This window comes from Mytilus edulis, chromosome 8 (assembly GCF_963676685.1).
Source record: "Mytilus edulis chromosome 8, xbMytEdul2.2, whole genome shotgun sequence".
Lineage (NCBI taxonomy): Eukaryota > Metazoa > Mollusca > Bivalvia > Mytilida > Mytilidae > Mytilus > Mytilus edulis.
This window is the reverse complement of record NC_092351.1, coordinates 86,704,633-86,715,410: the sequence shown is the minus strand read 5'-3', so window position 1 is coordinate 86,715,410 and position 10,778 is coordinate 86,704,633. Positions and strand designations below refer to the sequence as shown.

Genomic DNA, 10,778 nt, shown 5'->3' with positions numbered 1-10,778 from the left:
CGTCTACTGGCATAGTCAGCTATGCTTCTCATGTCATATGAAAAAAAATGTACAAACCATTCACAAAGACTTACAAAAATTTTACCATAAACTGCTAAATGGTGTTGGCTCGTTAATTATAAGAAGAGTCGGAATTAATTCTTCTATTTCTTTACTTAAATAGATGTACTATGAAGGCCGCAGTGACCTGTAGTTGATAATTTCTGTGTCATTTGGTCTCTTGTGGAGAGTTGTCCTATTTGCGTTCATACCACATCTTTTTATATTAATACTATATCCTTTTAAGTACATATTATGTTTTGTATAGTTGTTAATTTCTGTGTCATTTGGTCTCTTGTGGAATGTTGTCTCATTTGCAATCAAATATTTTTCTCTATATAAATACAATATTTTCTTCTGGGTACATAAACCTTTAATAAAACTAAAGGTTACAAAATACATGTACACTAGTACTTTAAAATGAATATCTGGTTCTTGTCAGTCTGCATTCTAGTACCTGTAATATATTAATTTACTTCATTCTGAAATAAATCTTAGAATGATAGAAAACAATTCTGAAATTAAAATGCAAATAGGGTTTCATAAAAAATGTACATACTACAGAAAGATAGATATGGATGATCCTATGGATTAACTTTAAACTGCTATCACGGTTATTCCAAAGATAGGGGGGGGAGGGTGATCTTTGGGATTGATACTTTGGGGATGTTAGGGATTATATTTTTTTTAGATTTGGAATTAATGTTTTTAAGCCCGGGATTTCAGGATCAGGACCCCACCCCAATGATCTGAATTTTGATTACAGAATTTGTGTAAAGGAAAAATTTGATATTTAATCCTAATCATATATTTAAGTAGTAATAGTACATAGGTTATGAGAAAACACAGCATCTGTAATCCTGTTTAAACATTAATGTGTCAGTGAAAAGGCAAAAATATCAAATTACAAAATAAATTAAAAAAATAAAAGTGACATAAAACTCCAAACTGAAGGCAAAAAATAAAACCTGTAAACATCAACTAAAAGTCTTAAGTAAATTAAAAACAAAAATGAAATAAAGATAAAACAAAACAAAATAAACTGAAATGAAAATGAGATGAAAATGAGATAACAATATGTTTAAGTCACAATTCAAAATTAAACAAGATTCAATGTTCTTGTCTAAAATGTGTCACACATTTCAAACCGTGATCATATTTAAAGAAAATAACTTTGTGTATTATGACCAGCACTCCAGTTTCCAAAATAAAACATTTGTATGATATTATCATATAGTTTTAATAACAATTTTACAATCAAAAACATAAATGTAATGTGTGCAAATTCTCCAAAACTATCATAGCCAATTTTGACTGCAAACTTCTTTGAAAAATAAAAAAATATTGTTCATTATGACTGGTCCACAAGTAAGGAACAAATATATACTTAGTTACTTATTATTCTATGGGTGGAACAACATACTTTTGGCTTAAATAAAAAATAGTAATGTACTTTGGACTGTGCAATGTAAAGCACCGAAAATTCCGAAAATTATGAATGAATAAAACCCGAGATATTCCGACCGGATGACACTCAAACGTTAGGAGAATTTACCTCATTACATATTCAAATTTTATAAAATGGGCAATTGGGAGCATTTAAAAAAAAATTGCTGGTAGAAAGTCCCTTTCATTTTATAGATTAACAATTATGCAAACAATCCAAAAACAATTTGGAAACAGTTTAAAGAAATTTCTTGGGAATTTTATCGAATAAGAAATTCTCCTCGCTGAAATCGGATCAATTTAATTTTTTATGATATAATATATGTACTTACGATGCTTACCATACGTGATTGGCCTTCGTGGCCTATGTCAATCGTTGTCAACACCCTCAGTCAGCAGTCCGTCAAAAAACGAGTCGGTAAAAGGCATTTTTTCTCAAGGTAAAAAACTACGTACAACCAATGTGGCGGATTTGTAATTTCCGGTAAGCAAGAACAGATAACTCTTCGCGCTAAATTTTTTGTCAAAACCACGCCCTGATCATACACATATCCAATCAATTCCGCAAGCCGCTATTGTTTTTCATGTCAAACCAGGGATACGTATGGAAGGAGAAAGTTCTGGAATTTACGAATCCGAGTGTCAGTGGTGTTTACAAAGGCGAAAACAATTTTGTTTTTTTTCATCTTTTTTTTTTTTATTCTGAAAATCGATACCTAGGTATGACTGACAACCGGATCATAAAACTTGAATATATTTTCAAAATTTTAAGCCATCAATGAAGAAAATCGGACTAGTAACAGCTTGCGGAATTAATTTCAAAATCAGTAGTACTTTTGACACATAGTTTTTACGGCGGCCATTTTTTTTCAAAACTTCTCCACTTCAAACTTTTTTTTTATCGTACGAACTTACTGTAATACCTATAAAACTTATATATTTAGAAAGATAAATGTCTGAACTTTATTTGCATATCAACTGTTTGCCCATACAATATATTTTTCACCTTTTTAAAAGCAACTGAAGTTGGGTAAAATCCGACATTTTTGCTGTCGCAAGGAAATTATTACGTTACGATAATCGATTGGCGACCTCCCTATCCACAGACTGAATACCTCAATATCAATATAGAAAGTGGGGGTTGCAGAAATGTCATCTGAAGAAGAAATAAACAATAACAATGCTGATGATACAGAAGCTATAACAGCATTAATGTCAATATAAAATTCTCTAAAATATACTATTGAGGAACTGGAAGAAAAGTAAAAAGTTTGTTAAAATGCTGAGACAGTAGGGTTCCCTAAAGAAAAAAACATCAGAAGATTTCAAACTTTCTTTGAATATAATCACAGTGTACCATCTATGGCATCATCAGTTAAGCACACATTCCATATAAAATGGTCATGTTATATGTTAATATCATTATATATTTGTATAAAGGGGGCTTAATGCTCAATTGAAGTATTTGATTATTGTTGAAGGCTAGGCAATATCAGTCACATTCACCCTATAAGAACAATTCTAATTGATAAATTTCTCATTATCTTGGCTTGTCCTGAATATGTATCTGAACTACCACTGAATGTTTAAAGCTAATCTATAATTTGACACTTATTGGATAACTATAAAACTTAAATTATACTTTTTTAAATGCTAGAGAATGGGAATAAACCATTAATAAATTTATATATTTATAATTGCTGAATGTTAAGATTTTCTGATTATGGTTAATTTCAGGCTGATCATCATCTTTTCAACTTTAAATGTGTTCTTTCTGTTGATATACATTGTACAAATTGTAGTATGCTTCTGAATGGTAGTTTTGATCATGCTAAATTAGTACCAGACTAATACAGTATAATAATATGTTACTTTCTTTCATTGAACACTTTCTATAACGAATGCATTATAGAACATTATCAATCATACTGATAACTTATTTGTTTAAAAAATATCACTTCTAACTGTATGAGAGGATATTTCTGATATGATAAGACTTTTTTACTTTCTAATAGAAATAAACAATATTAAGAACACATCTGACAATATCTAATCCAACAATCGTTTGATTATAAATGTCTTTAATACAAATTTCCTTTTTATAATATCAAAATAAAAGTACTTTTTTTTAAGAACAGACCCTTAATTTTTTATATTTTTTCAAAGTATGATAGTATTACTAAATCTATCATGTCTATACAAAGAATTCAGTATTACTTTTATTATGTCCAACTGATACTCTTCATTAAAGGTCTAGTAAAATATAAAATACATAATTGTCTTACCTGTAATAGCTTGACAATGAAATTTGAATATAACAAAATTTACTTATATGAGCTTCTTCAAGTAGACAAAAATAACTTGTACTAGAAGTACCCCTGTACTAGAAGTAACCCTGACTGGTTTCTTGTAAAAAAAGTTGTTATTATTATGACATATTATTGCAAAATGACTTATTAATTCTAGATATAAATGGTTAAAATCAATGCTAGACCCTCACTTCTCATCATTTACACAGACACCAGTCTTTAGTTTAACCATCTTAACTGTTTTACTCTGGACAAAATACTTTTAAGTTTATTTATCATGTTTATTTAGCTAATTAACTATATAAATAAGCTCTTTAAACAAAAAGTTCATATTTCCCAATCTCAGAATTTTAATTTCATTCTTGTTTGTATTAAGTAATAATCAACACAAATTATCATAATACATTGTTTGAAAATAAAAAAAACTCAGATTTAGAAATAGGATGAGGTAAATTACAATAAAAGTACAGATAGAAACAAGGAATGTCACAGAAAAACAACCCCACCAAAGAGTAAAAAATTTAATGTATTTGTGAAAGAAAAAAGTAGCACAACATGTTTACATGTATGTATTGTTAAAAGAGAGAGCAAATAAAAAATTCTGACTTTTGAGGAAGATCTTTGGAAAAAGGGAGATGGGTACAAATGGGATAATCTCTGTTAAAAAGATTTAAAAAGTACTAGATTTTGCAACACTATATTTGTCTACTACAATGCCACTTCTGAATTTCATGTTTAATTGTCGACTTAATTTGACCATATGATAATCGATACGACTTTTTGAAACGCTATTGTGATTTTCCTGGGAGCAAATAAAAAGAAAATTATGCCTGCCAATATTTATTATTAAAAAAAGTTCTTGTCTGGCTTTAATTAATGGGTAAGTCCTTGCCCCGCTTGAAAAAACTATAGTACACATATGATATTTTTTTTAAATAAATCAATAATACATGTACATATCAGAGTTGATATTTCAACTAAAACGCATATATTTCAATATTATAAAGATTTAATTTTTGTGAAGGAAGTCAACTTAGGAGCACTGTGATTGGATGCAAGGGTACAATATTTTTTTATCTATGAATATCTGCAGTGTGTATATTTACAAAATCAATTTTGAAAACTATTGAAATATTATATTTATATTCATAAATTTGGTGATAAATGACCGTAAGCATCAGACTTCAGTTATGTTTTTACGTCTGGCGTACTAAATTACAATCCTGGTACCTTTGATAACTATTTACTTTTTTGAAGCTTTTGATTAATACATTTGATTTTTTATCACAAAGTATAGAAATGTTTCACTGAGAACATTAATACTGTTTCGAGAAAAAGTCCAAAGTCATCATAATACGTCAAATTGATGGGTAAATAATTAAGCTGTATTTTAGGATTTCAATATTAGCTATATTGTATAAACTGCACCACCATATTGTTCTTTTGTATTTGTTTTCACCTTTCGCAATGATTAATTTAATTGGAAGCTCAAGAATTCAAGTGGCAACAAATATTTTAACTGAGAAATTTGCCTTATTGGCTGTGTAATTCCCTAAATGTATCACTTGGGTATTTCTCTAGCTATAATCTTTTAAAATTAGAAATGTTAGATAGAAGTTAAGTTTGTACTGTTTATGGAGTAAGGCAATATTCGTCATACTAGAAGCATTTTCAGTATTAAATTGTCCATCTAAGAAAAAAAGAGACCAACTTGAGTTGAGGCTTTAGTTTGGATAGAATTTATATTCTCCTGTGTAAGAATTGTTCACATTCTTGGCAATTCATGCAGCAAATATTTCAATATTGATTCATTTAGTAGTTTCTATCTTCTTTTTTTTTATATCAGGCATATATTTTTTTTTCATTTCAACTGTTTGCAAGGACTTTTGTTTTACTCCCAAGGGACATAACTCAGCTGTATCATAGATTACGTTGTAATTCTTTTAATGTTTAAGAATTTAATTTTGTTATGGATTTATTATCGACTCCTAGGATATTAAGAATTGAACGATGGACAGTTAGTGCGTGAATTTTTCTTGCTACCTGATTGGAAGATATTACGAGACGTGAATAATCAAAGTTTATTGATTGGTTAGGACAATCCAAACCTAGTAAATGTTCTTCAATCCCGGATTTGTCCTCTCTATTTAAGCAATTAGATTTTACACAGGTAACTTTATCTATAAATAGTCGAATCTTCTGGAGTAAACAACAACTTTAAACGATATATACACTACTTCATAACGTGTGACCTCACGTGTGTGGTACAATTTGTTGATTGATGCACGTGGCTATTCTAGTAAATGAATTAATCTACAAAGCGACAACACTTAGCCCTTTTTGAAAGGCTAATGCTTGTTTATAATACATTTGAAGTTATTTTATGTTTAAGCATTTGTTTACCATGCGTTATGCTATGTTTAATTTACAAAATATTGTTTTTAGTTTTCAAGATGGTTTATTTATTATAGACAATGCTTAATAATAATGTACAAGCAATTTAATATTTGTATGCCCCACCTACAATAGTTTAAAGTTTTTGGTCAAGGTAGTTTTTTTTTAAAGAAGCTGAAGTCCAATCAACTTGATACTAAGTACACTTGTTGTTTATGATATGATCTTTCTAATTTTAAAGCTAAATTAAACTTTTGACCCCAATTTAACGGTCCACTGTAAATAGAAATTGAAAGTGGGAGTTTAAGGTTAAAGTTTTTGGTCAAGGTAGTTTTTGTTGAAGTTGAAGACCAGCAACTTGAAACTTTGTACACATGTTCCCTTATGGAATGATCTTTCTAATTTTTTTAATGCTAAATTAGATTTTTGACCCGATTTCACAGTCCATTGAACATGGAAAATGATAGTGCAAGTGGGACATCCGTGTACTTTTCTTGTTTTCTTGTTCTTGTTTTAACATGTTTAAAGTGCTAAATGTTTTATGCATTTGAGTTTCATGCTTTGATGCTCTTTTACTTTTAGAAGTAAAAAAAATAAACATGAATGATTATTTAAAGTATAAACACACAAAAATGTATTGAAGCTCTGTATTAGGTTTTATTGGTTTACATTCAATTGTGCTTTTTTTTTCTTTTATTTTTTTCCACAGAAATTACAAATATATGTATAACTGATAAGAACATTTATACATTAAGTCTAGTATACATATTTATTAATGGGCCAGCTGAAGGACGCCTCCGGTTGCAGGAGTTTCTCGCTACATTGAATATCCATTGGTGGCCTTCGGCTGTTGTCTGATCTATGGTCGGGTTGTTGTCGCTTTGACACATTACCCATTTCCTTTTTCAATTTTACAAAACAACTATTTGGATACAGGAAAGACATTGTGTAAAATTTAATAAATAATAAACAAACAAACAAACAAACAAACAAACGAACTAACAAATGATAAAATAAAAGCATTAAAAAACATTCTAACATATTTTAAAAACTTACTTTAAATGATGTCTTTTTTTAAACAGTGATCACTCTGTTTATTGTTATTTAATTTGTTGATCGTCCATATAATAATATATCATACTGTTGTTTTCTGTTGAGGCATTTGATAGAAAAAAATCATTTTGGATGTACTACCTTTGGGGTCCGACGTCTGTAAACTTTTCACTCTTTGAATTCTATCTAAGAGCTAATTAAAAGGACTTATATATCAATCTGTTATTTTTCTCCATTGTTGAAGCATATGATCAAAAGATCATAGCATCAAAGGATCTCTTAAATTGAGGGCACGAAATGATCTCTTAAATTTAGGGCATGTGTTTAAAAAGTAAAATCCCAAAATTACTGAACCCCGAGAAAAATTTAAAAAGGAAAACCCAAATTATAATGCGAAATCTAAACCACAAACACATCAATCGAATAAACTATCAACTGTCATAATCATAACTCGCTACAGGCAGTTTCTTATGTTGAAATAATGGATTAAACCTTATTTTGTAGCTATCTAAACCTCTCGCCTGCCTGACAGTCGCAAAAAATACCAACAGCATTGTTTTGTAATTAGTATTTTAATTGATTATATAATTAGGTTTATCGCTATCAATAAACATTTGCTAAATCATTATAACATGTGTAACATGTCTGACGTTTTTCATTTTATGCTTTCCATGATTATTCTTTGCCTTGCATCTCTTTCAAACATTTATAGGAAACGTGTCTATAAGCTAGAAACTTAATCAGTTTGAGTGTCCTTACCGTCGTAGATTATTATGTACAAATAAAACTGATAAGAACATTAACCTGCATTTGTATAAAATGACTTTAACATATTGTAAGTTTAGTTTATAATAGTTCATGCTAAATCTTCATTTAACAATACGCAGAAAACAAAACTTATGGTAAAAAATTTCAAGAAACTTCTAATCAAACATCTAGACATTATTGTTTTTGTCTTAGGGAGAACTGATTGTTCCCATTTTTGACTAGACAGAATATACATTAATTGTATTTGCTCATCATTTTCATGAACGTATTTGTTCAACATGTTGAACATGTTGAAAAAAGATACTTATTTCCTAGCTGTCTCTAAAAGATTTGTTGAACTAACAATGTTTTCGTTTAATCATGCACTACACGAAATCCCGGATTTGAAGAGGTATGCAAATGTTATGTAAATGTATTCAGAGACCGACATTTACATATATTTATAAACCGCTGCATTTAGTTTATCTTGTCTTTACATGTAGTAAATATCAACATTTCTTGTGCTATACCCTCCTATGGGCGGTTATGAGAGACCGCGGTTTATAAAATATATACCTAATCAAACCATTTTAAAGTTTAGAATTTGCATATATTTATAACCATCTCAAAACTTTTGCAAACTTATGTATTTGTATACCTCTGCAAATTGAAAATCTTTGTCATGTATTTTTCTATGATGTAAACTCATCCGCAAATGTGTTTCTTTGTCTAGGTAGCAAAGCATCATCATTTAAATAATTTTATAGGGGTTATAAAGTGTAAGGTGCATCTACATTTGCCTGGTATGTAAACCAATTGAAAACGAGAACTTTATAGAGGGGTGTAAAGCATAATTTCCTTTATTCTGCAGAGACCTTTCAAATGTATTGTAAAGGAATATTTTTGTTAGTCTTTATAGTCGGCTAAAATGTATGTCAAATCAGAACATATCAAAAGCCTTTGAGCATATTCCTAAATGTATGGTCAATACATAGATTTGCAGACAATTTGTTTAATTAAGAAATGTGGCCAAATGATAATATCAATGACCTGTGTAAATATATTAGGCATATGTAGCTTTGAATACATATGCAAAGAAATGATAAAGAAAGATATTTCAGACAGCTAGAAATGTGTGTGTAAATATATTGGGCATATGAAACTTTGAATATGTATGCAAAGATATTATAAAGAAAGATATTTAAGACAGCTAGAAATATATGGTAAATAGTTATATTTGCTTTTAGTTTCCTGATATATTTAAAAGGTGCATATTATATGGACAAATTTTGCCATAGCTTTACTGGTAAAGCTATGATATGACAAATATATCTGCTTTGGGATTAGTTTGGCATATTGGTAATATCATTTATTATACATGTATTTTAATAATTTCGTTTTAATAAAAAAAAAAAATCGGGTCTACAAAATCGGTTCTTGATCTCTTGATGTACTGCGTGAATTTCTTTATCCATCAAAATCTTCTACTCTCGGGAAGTTATGATGGTTCATTCGCGTAGCATAACACGATCGTTTCCTTTGAGTATCTCTTTGAAACTTCTGGAGTTGCACGAGTCATAATTCACTCTGTTTATAAAACATAGAATTTACTTTTTTTAAAAGAGACATATACTACAATATGTATTATATGTTACTGCAGAGACATATATATACTATATATATATGTCTCTTGTTACTGGTAGAAATAATACACATATACAAATTAAGCCAAAACATACTAGATAGTAACACATTTAAAATCGGTAGCATTCGGAAGGTTATTGAGCGATTTATCAAGTTTTTATAAAAAGTCCAAGTTTCTGAAATAGTGTAGAAATATTCCTTCATCTGTAGTAAAGTTGCCACATAATATTTGACACAAAACACATCTTGAGAGAATGTTTTTTTTTTAAAAGAATCGGCTAGTTTGCACACCTAATTATATAAACGTTAATCTATTGACGAATATTTTCCTTATCCGTTAGTCCTGTCACGAGATGTTGAACTCCGTGTGCTTCATGAAGTGTCCTCAGCAAAAACTTTCTTGTTAAAGTTAAAAATTACAAACAAAGAACCAGTGAGTCACGTGTCATAATTAACACACAATTTACCAATGAAACCAAACAAAATCGATAGATAATATCATTCCATCGACGAGATGTCGCCCTTCCTCCGATCAACGGGGTTTATCAGCAGTTAAGTGTGACAATTATCACTTTTTACAGAAAGATCTGGTCCGAAAAGATCAATAGAAGACAAGCGCTAGTATCAATATCCATCAATATAATAAGGCACAAATAATTATCATTTCTTTATGATTTATAAATTGTCTTAAAACAATGCTCCCGTTTTGATTGTGATTGTGTTATTCAAATACGCAAAACTTAAAACAAGTTATCGAACTATCAGTCATTCGAAATCTCATTTACCGCCTATTTTATCCTAAAATTTTACAGCGTTCCTATGTAGTTTGACAGGAATCGTTTTTTTTTATGCGCCCGTTTGTGGAACGTATTATGGTATACCGTTGTCCGTCTGTCTGTCCGTCCGTCGTCAACATGTCGGACAATAACTCAAAAAGGCTTGACCCAATTCGCACGAAACTTTGGTGAATTGTTAATATCTATTGACGTGAGCTCCCTTTCGATTTTTATCAATTTTAGATTTTAAGTTTCTGAATTTTGGGGTTTTATTTATGAAAAAAGGGGGGGATTTTCAGTGTTCGGACAATAACTCAAGAACACTTTCACCAATTTGCACGAAACTTTGGTGAATTTATTTTTTCTATTG

The 10,778-nt window shown here is 29.7% G+C and overlaps 1 protein-coding gene across 1 annotated transcript in view; it reads left to right on the top strand.

Moving 5' to 3' along the window:
• The first annotated feature begins 8,033 nt into the window (after nucleotides 1-8,033).
• Nucleotides 8,034-10,778, top strand: part of LOC139486521 (angiopoietin-related protein 7-like) — a 47,377-nt gene continuing 44,632 nt past the window's right edge. The window contains exon 1 of the mRNA XM_071271430.1: nucleotides 8,034-8,076. Coding sequence (XP_071127531.1) covers nucleotides 8,061-8,076 — 16 coding nt within the window. The 5' untranslated portion in view covers nucleotides 8,034-8,060. The remainder of the gene's footprint in view (nucleotides 8,077-10,778) is intronic.